At 44.0% G+C, this 14,963-nt stretch overlaps 1 protein-coding gene across 4 annotated transcripts in view; it reads left to right on the forward strand.

The window, feature by feature from the left end:
* The window catches only part of LOC136582011 (fatty acyl-CoA hydrolase precursor, medium chain-like), a 102,835-nt gene extending 88,646 nt beyond the window's left edge, over nt 1-14,189 (forward strand). For all 4 annotated transcript variants that reach the window (XM_066582740.1, XM_066582741.1, XM_066582742.1 and 1 more), the window contains 6 exons: nt 1,616-1,756; nt 3,370-3,447; nt 3,538-3,685; nt 7,185-7,334; nt 11,489-11,561; nt 13,874-14,189. In XM_066582740.1, the coding sequence (XP_066438837.1) occupies nt 1,616-1,756; nt 3,370-3,447; nt 3,538-3,685; nt 7,185-7,334; nt 11,489-11,561; nt 13,874-14,060 (777 nt within the window). In that variant the 3' untranslated portion in view covers nt 14,061-14,189. The remainder of the gene's footprint in view (nt 1-1,615; nt 1,757-3,369; nt 3,448-3,537; nt 3,686-7,184; nt 7,335-11,488; nt 11,562-13,873) is intronic.
* The last annotated feature ends 774 nt before the right edge of the window (nt 14,190-14,963 follow it).

The raw sequence follows: 14,963 nt of genomic DNA on the forward strand, positions 1-14,963 counted from the left end.
GGTGAAGGTTCAGTAATTGGCGCCGTATACGCTGACATGTTGGAACATTTCCTGTTTCCCCAAGTAGCCGATCTACTACTTAAAGGGGTTGTCTCGTGGCAGCAAGTGGGTCTATACACTTCTGTATGGCCATATTAATGCACTTTGTAATATACATCGTCCATTAAATATGAGCCATACAGAAGTTATTCACTTACCTGCTCCGTTGCTAGCGTCCCCGTCGCCATGGATCCGTCTAATTCTGATGTCTTCTGTCGTTTTTAGACGCGCTTGCGCAGAAGGGTCTTTTCTCTTCTGCTCGGTCCGGGCACGAGCGGCGTTCTGGCTCCGCCCCTTCTACGCGTCATCGCGTAGCTCCGCCCCATCACGTGTGCCGATTTCAGCCAATCAGGAGGCTGGAATCGGCAATGGACCGCACAGAGCCCACGGTGCACCATGGGAGAAGACCCGCGGTGCATCGTGGGTGAAGATCCCGGCGGCCATCTTGGAGAAGGAAGACGTAGGAAGAAGAAAGAAGTCGCAGAGCGGGGATTCGGGTAAGTAATATATATATATATATATCTTTTTAACACATCCCTTGGGTTTGTCCTGCGCCGAACGGGGGGCCTATGCAAAAAAAAAACAAAACTCGTTTCGGCGCGAGACAACCCCTTTAATATCATCTTCCAATAAGATGGGTCCCCACATTGGCGTACGGATCTTCGAAGTTCCTTCAATAACTTGTTCCAGACCACTAGATTGACTGCAGTGGACCAATTTGGCGGTCGCCCCGTTCGCCAGCTCTTACTCGGCTGGATTCCTTCCTCTGGGGTTATGTGAAGGACCGTGTATTCACGACTATAGTGAATGATATCAACGATTTGTATCCCCGCAGCCGTGATACGATTCCTACTTTATCAGCAGACATATTAGAGGGAAGGGGCCGGGTATTGTTCCTGCTACCAACGAGACACAACAAGAGGGGTTTTTTACTGTTTCTATTTCTTTATTACTTTTATCGTGAAACGTAAATTTTAAATAGTAAGCAAAGTACATCCTAAAGACTTACCGGTAACGGTATAGATTAACCCCTTAAGACCATATGATGTAATTTTGCATCCTGAGCAGCTGGTATGTGCCACATCTTATGCATCCCACCGGCTCTGAAGCTATCAGTGACAGCTGGCCTCCCACTGCAACAGCGAGGATCGGTGAGAACACGAATTCCTGCTATTAACCCCTTACATGCAACATTCATTGTTGATTGCAGTATGTAAAGGGTTCACAATAGGAGTGCGCTCCCTACGTGATTTCATTGGCCTGCCACTATATCATGGGGAAGGGATGATGTGTTCTATGGCAACAAGACGCCATTGCATGGCATATGATCACTACCAATAATGCTGATGGCCTTACATTTGTAGTTCTATCTGCCCACTTTCACACTTTCTACTCTGCAAACTGATAAAACATGGGAGGTTTGAAGAGAACGCGCTCTATTATATATCCTTCTATAGTGACTGTGCTCATATCACCACTATTAGCAGCAAATCTGGGTATACACTGATCTATCACACGTCTGATCATCTGTTATATATGATGGGGTCCATGTTCTGTATATCTACTGTCTCTGCAGGGCATAATGCCTGTTCCTGTCCGTGTGGACGGCGTCTTCTTACCTAAATCAGTAGAGGAGATGTTGGCTGACAAGGAAATCAACAAGGTCCCGATTATCATTGGAATGAACAATCATGAGTTTGGCTGGATGGCACCATTGGTAGGTACAAAACTCGTAAATAACCTTTTAAAAGATGCCTTTCTTGGACTTGCATTGTATGCATGGCTGCAGTGACTCGGTATGAATGGTGTCTGCCAGGGGCGTAACTATAGAGGATGCAGGGGATGCGGTTGCACCCGGGCCCAGGAGCCTTAGGGGGCCCATAAGGCTTCTCTTCTCCATATAGAGAACCCAGTACTATGAGTAAAGCATTATAGTTGGGGGCCCTGTTACAAGTTTTGCATCGGGGCCCGGGAGCTTCAAGTTACGCCTCTAGTGTCTGCAGGTATTGTAGTCAACGGCATAAGATCTGCTTTGCATATTACACTACATTAAAGTTGGTTATCCCTTTTTTCCCATTCATTAAAATGAACGCAAACGCAAGAATGAGGAGTTTGAACTGCTGGCTTCCCGAGTGCATGTGGGCTGCTACCGGTAGATGGATGTTTGTATCTTAGGAGCCTCCACTGCATTAATCCAAGCAGCACTGAATACACAGAGGGAGTAACAATGGCCATACACAGTAGATAGCTGTTGGCCAAATGCTGATTTGGCTGACTTCTATTCTTCCCAGCTCCTCCAACCACATGGATGCTCAGCTTCTCCGAATGTGCATCTGTACTCATTACCAAGATGGGAGTCTGGCAGCCCCTGACAATGAAAAGATCAGGCATGCAGATATTCAGCTGCCCGATCCTTCTCTCCTCCAACATCTATCGGGAAGCAGTCCAGAAATCTCCATACACATTGGGTAATGGGTCAACCCTGCTGAAACCAGCAGATTGATTAATCTAACAGTATGGCCAGCTTAACATACATATGGGTATAATTATCAGATAGGTCCAGCAGTGGTTTTGAAGCCCATAAAGTAAGGGGGTGCCAAGTTGGCGATGACAGCACTTGACGTCAGTAGACGGCATAAGGGTGGTTTTCCTCAGGACAACTATCATCTGAAAAACAATCGCTCCATGTACAAAGCACACAAACAGTTTGTACGTTTTAGCAACTATTTTAGTTAATTATTAAATTTCAAGATCAGTGAATGGATTGTCGGGAGTATTTACTCAGTCCTAAGCATCATTCATTGGCTAGTTAGGGTTAGTGATGGGCATGGTTTTAAAATTTTTACCCCTCCCCAACACACTCTCATTGGTTGAGTCCATTTAATACACATGAATACCTGCAGTGGTCTTCCAGTGCACACTCCCTTCTGCATGAGGCCGCGGCACCAAGCGTTCTGTTGAAGACCAAACAGCTGGAGACGGCAGCAAGGACTGTCCAGTTCAGGAGCACTCATATGTTTTTATGTGTTTTCAGGTTCCAATGAGCATTAAGTGAGAGAGAAAAATGTTCAAAAATGGAAGGAGCCAATCAGAGCTCAGTGGGAGGCACACATGAAACAAATGCACACCTCCCTGCAACTCATTGGCTAGTCATTGCAAGCCAACAATTACTTGATTACACCAAATGATAGTCAACCAGCAACTAATTTCCGGTGTACTGAAATGAAGCTGACCAGTGATCGAATTCTCACTTGACACCTGGTTGGCGACATCTTCAGCAATATTACTGTGTAATAATGTTATATCCAACTTATGTCCATTTGTATTTAGATGTATAATATAACAGGGTTATCGGAAGGAATGACGCGGGAAGCTATGAAATCGAATCTCCAAAAGCTTCATATTGTGGTGAGATATAATGAATACGTTTATGTTCTCCCATTTTCTGGTTAGTTTTCTGTGAAGCCCTGCTTATTGTCATTAATGTTGATTTTACAGGCTCCAAACCCTAAAGCCATTTCTTTCCTCATTGACGAGTATCTTGGTGACATCGATGATCCGCTGGAGATCCGTAACCGCTTTTTGGATTTATGTGGTGATAGAATATTCCTTATCCCAGCTTTACGGATTGCAAAACACCATCGAGGTACAAGCTGTTCCCATTGTAGCTGATATGTAGAGGTTCTGGCTGTCAGGACAAACTAGGAGTTGTAGTAGTCACAGCTTGCCAATGCAATGATATTAAAAATGGTGTCCTGGGCCCCCATCATCCATAATGTCTAGTGGCATACAATAACAACAGCTGAATGATGCTGTCAGGACTAAAATGCAGGAACTCCTGTACTCCAGGCAGCAGCTCTACCAGCTGACCTATCCAGCCCTATGGATAGCTCCCCTACATGACCTGCTCCTGTTTCCCTGATTGACTCTGTCTTGTACCTTGATTAGCTACATTAGCTACATACCTGGCTTAGCACATTACATCCTTGCGAGATTATTGTGATCCCAGCCAGTAGTCAAGCTCTCCCCACCTTACACTCCTCCATACTGCTACCTGATATACCCAGCTGTGTACCGACCTCAGGCTTCCCTGACTACACTACCTGACCGTTCCTCTGTACTGCGAAGTAAAACCTACCTGCTTACCGACCTCTGGCTTCCCTGACTCTTACCAGCCTGCTCCTCTGTACCGCAAACTGTAACCTACCTGTGTACTAACCTCTGGCTTTCCTGACTACTCTACCCGCCTATTCTTCTGTACTGCGAACTGATACCTACCTGTGTACAGACGTCTGGCTTCTTCCTGACTACGCTACCCACCTGCTCCTCTGTACCGTGAACTGATATCTACCTGTGTATGGCTTCTCTGACCATGCTACAGATAAGTACCGGCTATAACAAGAGACTCCAAACCTGAATTAGATCATTACAAAAATATTCTCCCCCAAAATGGAGTTTGTTTGTACCACCCTAAGGAAACAGGTTTCTGAAAGATTCATAAAAGACTTTTAAAAAATCATCTTACCAATCACTTCACTCACTGAGAAAGCCAAAATATATTCATGGTCTTCTGAGGCACAGGGCGCCTTTGAGAAAATAAAAGCTCTGTTCACTTCTATACCAGTACTGGTTCACCCAAATCCAGAACAAGCTTTTGTTATGGAAGTGGATGCCTCCAATGCTGCTGTGGGAGCTGTCTTGTCTCAATGCATCAGAGACAAGATGCAATTACACCCATGTGCATTTCTGTCTCAAATCATGTCTCCTGCTGAAAGAAGCTATGATATTGCAAATAAAGAACTATTGGCCATTAAAGTTGCCCTCTCTAAATGGAGACCTCTTTTGGAAGGTGCCAATCATTCTATAGTAGTCCTTACAGACCACATAAATCCGCATGGCTAAAAGGCTGCCGTCAAGATTGTTATCATTTCTTATTGACCTGGTTAAGTAAATGGCAAGGCGAATGCCTTTTCCAGGATCCCTGCTGAACCGGAGGCGGGGTCTAATACAGACTGCACAATTTTGTCCCCCCAAAATTTCCTGGGAATACTTGGCTCAAAATAATTCCTAACTAATCTCAGAGATGGGTACAAAAATGATTCTTTCTCAATAATCCTTCTAAGGACATGGACCTCTCTTTTAAGAAGGGGGTTTTGGATGTTCAACTTGAAGTTCTTAAGCCTGTGCATGATTCTAAACTTGCAGGCCATCTTGGAGTCAGGAAAACTCTTGAACTGCTACTTTGTTCATTTTGGTGGCCAAATTGTAAGAACAATGTGAAAAAATATGTTGCCTCTTGTGTAATGCGTGCAAGAAACAAGACCCCACGATCTCTATTTGGACTTCTCCAGCCACTTACAGTTCCATCCAGGCTTTGGGGATCAATTTCAATGGATTTTATTGTGGGTCTTCTGCCTTCTAAGGAAATGACTACCATCCTTGTTTTGGTGGACCAACAAAAATGGTCCATTTTATTCCCACCAAGTAGATTCCCACTGCTTAAGAAACTGTAGAACCAATGAGCAAGGAGATACTTAGGCTGCATGGTGTTCCTGATGAATGTAGTTTCTGATAGATTTTGGAAAGACTTCTGTATGGCTCTAGAAATTACTATCAATTTGTCTTTTGCCTTCCATCCCTGGTCTAATGGCCAGACTGAAAGGATCAACCAGACTCTTGAACAATACCTCTGCTGTTTTATATCCTACCTCCAGGATGATTGGATGGACTACTTATCAACAGCAGAATTCGCATATAACAACTCCAAATATTGGTTTACATATGGTGTTTATTCCTGACCTTCTCTGGAATACTCATATTCCCACAGTGACTCACAGATTAATTACGTTGCTGGAAATTCAAGAGAAGGTAATTGAGGTGCTACAAGAAGCCCAAGTTATAAAAGGGTGAAAGACAGACACCCTAAAGTTCTCCTACCTTTCAGGTGGGTGATAAGCTCTGGTTGTCCACCAAATATTTAAAAACACATTTAACAAATAGGGTCCAAAGTTTATTGTGGCATTTCAAATTGCTGCCAAGGTTGGCCAAGTTGCCTTCTGCTTAAAACTCCCAGCAAGCTAAAAATTCACCCAGTATTTTTCGTGTCTCTGCTTAAACCATTCTAGGAGTACCCTTTTGCTGGAAGAAATCAGCAACTTCTTCCACCAGTAAAAGTCCAAGGGCAAGAGGAATTGTTTGTGGGAAAAAAATCTGCACTCCTGATTTTACAGAGGAAAATTGCAGTACCTAGTGCAGTGGAGAGGATATGGGCCTGACGAAAACTCATCGGAACCAAACTGTACTGTGCATGGCACTAGACTCACAAAGAAATTTCTTAAAAGATATCCAGTAAAACCGTCCCCTAGGATGTCCGAGGCCATCCTAGAAGGATGCTATTGTTGGTACTCAAATCCGGAAACTCCTGTACTCCAGGCAGCTGCTCTACCAGCTGAGATATCCAGCACTTTGGATAGCTCCCCTGCATGACCTGGTCCTGGTTCGCTGCTCCTGTTTCCTTGATCGGCCCCACCCTGTCCCTTGATTAACTACATCACATAAACCTGGCCTAGCACATCCCATCATTGAGAGATTATTGTGCTCCCAGCCAGTAGCCAAGCTCTCCCCACCTGCTGCTCCTTCATACTGCTACCAAATATTACTATCCGTGTACTGACCTCTGGCTTCCCTGACTACGCTACACACCTGCTCTTCTGTACCACAAACTGATATGTACCTGCATACCAAACTCAAACATCTCAGGTCCTGTTAATCCACAGCAGCAAAATTAGAATTTAAAAAAAAACGTCATGTGACCTCTCTGAAGGTCCTCAAACTCACATACCAGTTTATTCATAAAAACAACGCCACTCCAGGAATCCAAGTTGTTTTCTCCCTGATGGACATCTCAGGTCCTCTTAATCTACAGCAGCAAAATTATAATAAAGGTCATGTGACCTTTCTGAAAGTCACATACCAGTTCAGTCATATAAAGACAGGCATATAAAAGGAGTTGTACCAAAATTACAAGTTATCCCCTATCCACAGTGGTGGAAATTTCCACCACATCAAATATTTATTCTTTACAATAATCACTGATGACTCCGCAGCCATCACAAAGTAACATTCAGTCTTCTTTCCCTCATTAGATGCGGGGCTCCCAGTCTACATGTATGAGTACCAGCACCCGCCAAGCCTTCTGGCTCATGTAAGAGGGGACTTCGTGAAGGCTGATCACACAGATGAGCTCCTCTTTCTCTTCGGAGGACCCTTTCTGAGGGATGGAGTCTTATACGCTGGTGAGTCAATGACCAAAAAACTAGCTATCATATATTATCATTACTGTCCTGACGGCCCCCCAAACCCTCTCTGCCCTCAGTCCTGAGCCAATGTCTCCATGAGTTGGACACCTGACGAACTAATTGCTAGAGGTGCGCTGCTAACTTTAAAATGAGTTGGCTTGCAAGGCAATGTGTCCTTTAGCAACCAGAATGTCAGGTGTATTGGCACCATGCTGACAGCAGAGAAGGGGAGAACAAACAGAAACCGTTACATTATAAGGTTAAAGGGGGCGTCCAGTTGAGAACTACTGATGGGCTTTCTGCAGGATAGGTCATCAACAGTAGATCGATGAAGGAACATTGCCAGGGACCCCCGCTAATCAGCTGTTCGCTGGGCATGTGTTTTTGTGCACTGGGCTGATTTCTGCAGAAAGCAGACAGCTCCATTCTCGCTGCAGTGGTCAGGCTTGATATTCCAGGCAGAGTTTTCAGTGAAATGAATTGGAACTTGGCTGGCAATACCAAGCCTGTCTGCTTACTGCAGAAATCAGCTCATTGTGTGAAAATGTAAGGGGCTCAGATAATGGCTCCTCGGAAGGTATAAGGTCGACCTTTACTGGCCGTCATACATCACTGCATTTTGTGTATTGCTCTATGGAGTGTTGTATACTACTTCTATTGGTTGAAGAGATCAGATGGGATGTTTAGAGGACTGGGGATGACAGAGAGGTGTACAGGATCGATGTGCTCAGACGGTAACTGTAGGAGCTGGACACTGAGCGAGAGAGCGGCAAGCTAGAGAACAAAGCCATATGGACTAGAGCTTTAGAGACAGTAAGGCTACATGCACACAAGCGCAAATCTCATGCGTTGCGAGATACACAAAACTCGCGTGAATATGAATTCCATTCTTTTGAATGGAGTCCTACACATGAGTGTTGTTTTTTTTTTGGTTTTTTTTTTACCTCCCAGCGGTGCAGGGAGGTTATAGAACAAACTGCGTATCCTATTTTTTCTCATCTCTTGGTCTGCATCATCTATTATTTGAAATGGGGCAGTCAAACACATCGCATGCTGTGTGATGTGCACATGAGTGCAATGTGATTTTTTTTTTTCCCATCAAACTCAATGGAAAACACTTGCCGATCCTCTGACGTATTTGAAACGCGCGCCTGGGGATCATGAAAAAATGTCTTGCATGCATGGGTAAAACACACGTTGGCAAGCGTGATATCAGGCTGGGTTTCTCGGCCCAATATTGTGCTCACCCGTCTGAAGGTAGCCTTACAGAGAGTCTACATTGTCCTGCAGCTCTGTGCATTGGGATACCCTCAACAGCTGTCCAGAAATGCTTAACCTACTCTACGGTATCAATCACACTGGAGATACGTAAGTGAGGTGGGCCCTCAGAAAAATGTGCGCACACAGATATTAACTTTAATGCAGTCCTGGCACTTAAAAATACGTGAGGCCGAGCCAACTCCAGGGAGATACATATTGATCCATCTGTTGTGGACAACATTTGCATTAGTTTTGGACTGTGCGGGGACCACCACTGCTGGGCCGCAGTGTTCGGTGGGACTCCCACGTGTCTGACAATTGAGGTGTTGATGATTTTTGTGATTTATAAAAGATTGTTATACTATTCTGCCCACTTTAGCGTTGTGCGTATCCTGAGTTAGATCGAACGTTCCTGTAATAGCTGCATACCGCCTGCTCTACATTCACTCCTGTGTTTTGCCTTTCAGTCATAATTCCGTCTTTGTTCCATTTTCTGAGCCGAGAAACAGAGTTAAAAATGAAATAAACAGATCGTTTTTTTCCCCATTGATTTCAATGGCTTTTAGAAAAGACGCTTTCCATTTGCTTCCATTCCGTTTGGATTCCGTTTTTTTATATCTGAACAATACAATCTGCAGCGTATGTAGCCTTATGGATTACCGGAAGCTTCTATTGCCAGCATATTCTCCAAGTTTTTTATGATAAATATATACATTTTTGTAAGCCTGGTGTCCACATTGTATTCCGGCTCCTGTGTTGTCTACCTTTACCGTGACAAAAGCACTGACCCATCAAACAGCTGGGGGTCCCTGGTTGTAGACCCCTGCCAATCTATTACAGGTGGCCTATGCTGCTGACAGCCCATCAGTCATTTACAACTGGACAGCCGCATTTAATCATTTTATAATGAGAAGTTTCTAGTAGATTTCTTTGCCAGCTTCAAGATCTCTGCTTCTACCAGTGAATGGCAGTGGTCCCATTTCAGTCAGGGGCTTAACCGCTTAACAACACAGAATTTAAGTCCTGTGCTTTCTTGGTTTGTATTGAGGAGGGATCAGGATTCGATCCTGCGCCATACAAAGAGGGTCACAGCTGTTTTTCACAGCTGACAACTGCCTGCTACAACCCCAATCTGCACTAATGCTGATCATGGCTGTTAGCCCTGTAACAGAGCATTTAAATCCCTCAATCAGTTTTACAGGGTCCTGATTGCCCCCCTTCCCCTGCAATGAGATCATGCCGTTCTGTTGCCATGGCAGCCTGGGGCCTACTTAATGCCCCCAGAGCTGCCATAGAGTGGCTTGATAGAAGTGACTTGATATAATGCCTGTCAGGTCGCGGTATTACATTACTCTTCAGAAGCAATCAATCGATTACATGTTCAAATCTCCTATGGCAACTAAAAAATGTAAAAATTAGTTGGAAATTTTTTCATTGTTAGAAAAAGTAAAAGGTAATAAAAGTAAAAAAAAAAAAACTTTTCCTATATTCATAATAATAACAAAAAATATTTGGCATTGCTGCATCCATGAAAGTCTGAAAGTACCGCATTATTTATCCTGTACAGTGAATAAGAAAAAAATTTGTGTTTTTTGGAAACCAGTAGGGATGAGCGAGCGTACTCGGAAAAGCACTACTCGCTCGAGTAATGTGCTTTATCCGAGTATCGCTGTGCTCGTCCCTGAAGATTCGGGTGCCGGCACGGAGCGGGGAGCTGCAGGGGAGAGCGGGGAGGAACGGAGGGGAGATCTTTCTCTCCCTCTCTCCCGCCCGCTCTCCCCTGCTCCCCGCTGCGACTCACCTGTCAGCCGCAGCGGCACCCGAATCTTCAGGGACGAGCACTGCGATACTCGGATAAAGCACATTACTCGAGCGAGTAGTGCTTTTCCGAGTATGCTCGCTCATCTCTAGAAACCACATCTCCAAGGAAAAATGTAATAAAAAGAGATCAAAAAGTCCTATGTACTTCAAAATAGTACCAGTAGAAACTACAAGAAGTTCTGCAAAACTAAGCCATCACACAACTATGTTGATGAAAAAATAAAAAGGTTATGGCTGGCAGGTAATGGTGGCGTGAAATAATTTAATGTTTTTCCAAAAATATTTTTATTTTTTAGTAGCAGTACAGCAAAAAAATTATAGAAATTATGTATAGTCATTTGAATTCATTGAATGGACGAGCGCTGATTAGTTACAGCGCTCAGCCAATCACAATCACAGGCAGCGCTCAGCTGTCATTCAATGAAAGGCTGAGCGCTGCCTGTGATTGGCTGAGCGCTCAGCCAAGCAGACGCAGCCCTTTCAGCAGGCGGGGATTTTAGATCCCCGCCTGCTGAAAGAACTTCATTACAGTGATGGGACCCAAGCGGCTAGATGTGCCTGAGCCCTGGCAGCGGTGGAGAGGTAAGCATGTATTTTGTTTTATTTTTTACTACAACTAGGATTGATTTTTCAGGGAAGGGTTAATATTTAAAGCCCTTCCCCCGAAAATCACTGAGGGGGTGCCAGGATCCTATTACTGCCAGCGGCCCCGCTGAAATCAATCGGAGAGCTTCACGATCGTCTGCCACAGGTGTCACAGGATGTAAATGCTGCATAGCTGTTTCCTCAGACTGAAGAGCAGAAAATCAAGAGGAAAGGTAATGGATGGACCTCCTCTAGTATTGGGTGATGATTTATGACTGTTTTAAAATCTGACTTTGGTCTCAGACACCCCTTTAAAAGCTATCTGGCTTTGCTACAATTGTATCCACTCTAGATAATCCTCTGTGAGCTCAACAGCCTGGACTGATACATTGTAACAAACCATCAGTAGAGGGATTTTGTGCTGTCGCTGTGTGTAGCAGATAGAACTGGATGTCGGTCACTGATGATGATGTTTTCTCTCTCAGGACCTGCAACCGATGCCGAGAAAGCCCTGAGCAGAAAAATGATGAGATACTGGGCTAACTTTGCTCGGACTGGGTAAGCCCATCGCACTGGACTAGAATGGCGGCACATTCACTGCGCCGCTGGTGTCACCTCATTAGTTATAACAATGCCACATTGTTTACTGCAATTTGAGAGGAGGTAAAAACATGTGGGTGGGGGGGCCCGGGGCCCGACACTTCAAACAAGGAAACGATCCAGTTTTTTAAAATTATTTAAAAATAGCCTATGTAATGCATTTCAGGGAAAATAGAAAACAGAGTGGGGGAAAAAACTAAAAATGGCCCAATAAAATTAATGAAATAATTAGTTCTGCACGGAAAATGCCACAATGAAGGCCTTTTTACATTAGCTTCTAATAATTCCGTCAATAAGTAGATAAATACATAAATAAGTTAGCAGATCACCAAAAATAGAACTTCATACCGAGGACTTAGTATGTATGTAAAAGTGCATAAAAACAACAATAATTAAGGAAGGAACACGAGATTTGTGAAATGGTTATATAAATAAATAACTTAAAGGGGTTGTCCCGCGCCGAAACGGGTTTTGTTTTTTTTTCAACAGCCCCCCCGTTCGGCGCGAGACAACCCCGATGCAGGGGTTAAACAAGAACACCGGACAGCGCTTACCTGAATCCCCGCGCTCCGGTGACTTCTTACTTACCTGCTGAAGATGGCCGCGGGGATCTTCTCCCTCGGTGGACCGCAGGGCTTCTGTGCGGTCCATTGCCAATTCCAGCCTCCTGATTGGCTGGAATCGGCACGTGACGGGGCGGAGCTACACGGAGCTACATGGAGCCCCATTGAGAAAAGAAGAAGACCCGGACTGCGCAAGCGCGTCTAATTTAGCGATTAGACGCTGAAAATTAGACGGCTCCATGGAAACGAGGACGCTAGCAACGGAACAGGTAAGTGAAAAATTTCTGATAACTTCTGTATGGCTCATAATTAATGCACAATGTATATTACAAAGTGCATTAATATGGCCATACAGAAGTGTATAGACCCACTTTGTTTCGCGGGACAACCCCTTTAAATAATTAATTAATAATAATAATAGAGGACTAAAAATATATGTAGAAAAAACAACTGAAACTTTCAATCTGAAAATATGGACAGAACAACAATGGACACGAAACAACCCACCCATGAATGTAGAAATTATTACATTATTATTTAAATCTGAATTATTTAAGTTCTTTAGAAAATTGTAGTCTCTAATAATAATCACAGGTAACAGGTTTTTTTCAATGGTACTCATAGCGCACGATTTCTGAATAAAAAAATTGAATATTTGAAAGAACAGAATAAAAAAAAATACTAATAAATTGAAATTATATATATGTGTGTGCGTGTTTATATTCATATATATATATATATATATATATATATATATATATATATATATATATATATGTATATGTAAATAAATAAAAAATATTTACAGTGCTGCCACAGTGTTCAGTGATGAAAATGGACTCCCGGGTCTTTCAGTTTATTAGTATATAATTTTAAGCATACTATTTTTTGTAATATACTACCGTATATACTCGAGTATAAGTCAAGTTTTTTAGCACAAAAAAATGTGCTGAAAAAGCCCCCTCGGCTTATACTCAAGTGAGGTAAAAAAAAAAACCAACTCAATACTCACCTATCAGCCAGCGTCTGTGTCCCCGGTGCGATGCCCCCCCCGGCGGTGCGGCCAGCTGCTGCATTCTTCTCCCCACTGTCTTCTCCACAGGTTGCTTTTAAAATCTCCGCCATCAGCGCTGTGATTGGATCGAGCACCGGCCAATCACAGCCATTCAGATTGGCATCACTGGCTGTGATTGGTTTATCGAGCGCCAGCTGTGATTGTCCGGCGCTCGATCCAATCACAGCGCTGACGGCGGGGCTTTTTAAAGCAAGCCAGAGAGAAGACAGTGGGGAGAAGAATGCAGCAGCTGGCTGCACCACCGGGGGGAGCATCGCGCCGGGGACACAGACGCCGGCTGATAGGTGATATATTATATTTTCTTTTTACCTTTCTTCACTCATTTTTCTGCTTTCCTCTCATACTTTACATTTAATGCATACAGAACTTTCACAACCGTTTCTGAAGAAGGGGCTGCTCTTCGGAACACGTTAGCCTGGCTGTTTTAAATATTAATAATGAAGACCCGGGCTCTTCCCTTGTTTGATCACTTGTTGACTAGAAGTGTTGCGCCCCCTGCCCACATGTTTTTATTTCCTGTCAAACTAAATCCATGCCCTTCTAATATGGGTGTTTCGTGTATTAAAAAGAAAAAAAACTTAGCAGAAGTTGCTCCACCCTGGTTCCTCTTATCTTTACATTGTTTCCTGCAGGGACCCCAACTGTCCTGGTCTGACAACATGGCCGCCGTACGGCGCAGATGAACGCTATCTGGAGATTAGCCTAAAGCAGAAAGCGTCTTCAAAGCTGAAGGAGGAGAAGTTCAAGTTCTGGACTGAGATCCTTCCAGAAAAAATCCGGTCCCTGGCAGAGGATGGGAGTGATCACAGCGAGCTGTAGATTATAATTACACAGCATGCACAGAGAGCGCAACGTGTGGTGCGAATCACAGAGAGCGCAACCTGCAGTGTAAATCACAAGGTGTTCTGGGATATTTTTCCACTGTTTATTAAATTTTACTTTGATTAAGTCTTGTAGCATTTTTGTCTTGCAGCTGGGTCTCTGTCCGCTATAACAGAACTGCCGGAGCGGACGGGTCACTGTCCCCACATATCACTCCTGAGATGGTCTACTGGGACCTGCTCCTTCTACTAGGAGTCTGATAGTGACCTCCCACAAGTTTGGTGCACTCATCTCCTGTAATATTCTCTGCTTCTGGGACCCTGCTCTTTCCACAATACAAGTCTCAGTCTCTGACCTCCCATACAATCAGCACACACAGAGTTGGATTAAAGGGGTATTCCCATATTGGTGTTTCATGATTGAGATGAGGAACCCACGGCTGTTTGCCGACCATCTTACTGGGTGTTATGTAAACAGCTGCGGTAGCAGTCTTGCACTGTTTCTTCAACTCCTACTTAATAGAATAGGACTGTCTCCACAGCTCTTACCGTAACACCCGGCAAGATGCTCAGGAGCTGCAGGTTTCTCATCCCAGACATAAAATGCTGAGACAGGAATACTCCTTTATAGCTGCCATGGGCCCTGAGCTTATGAAGATTGTTGGAGCCCCAACAAGTCTAAAGTTTTCAGATATTCTGTCAGTTACTACAAAGAGTACTACAGGAGCAGAACTAAGCTTATTGTATTTATATAGATGCAAAACAAGCTAACTACACAGATACAGTAACAGAACCAACTTCTAACCCTCACCTCCTCCCTCAGCCTATCGCAACTCTCCGACTCCCCTACTCACAGAGACGGAAACATTCTCGACCTAATCTTCCTCCGCCTCTGCTCTGT

The sequence above is a fragment of the Eleutherodactylus coqui genome, chromosome 11, assembly GCF_035609145.1.
Source record: "Eleutherodactylus coqui strain aEleCoq1 chromosome 11, aEleCoq1.hap1, whole genome shotgun sequence".
In the NCBI taxonomy this organism is placed as follows: domain Eukaryota; kingdom Metazoa; phylum Chordata; class Amphibia; order Anura; family Eleutherodactylidae; genus Eleutherodactylus; species Eleutherodactylus coqui.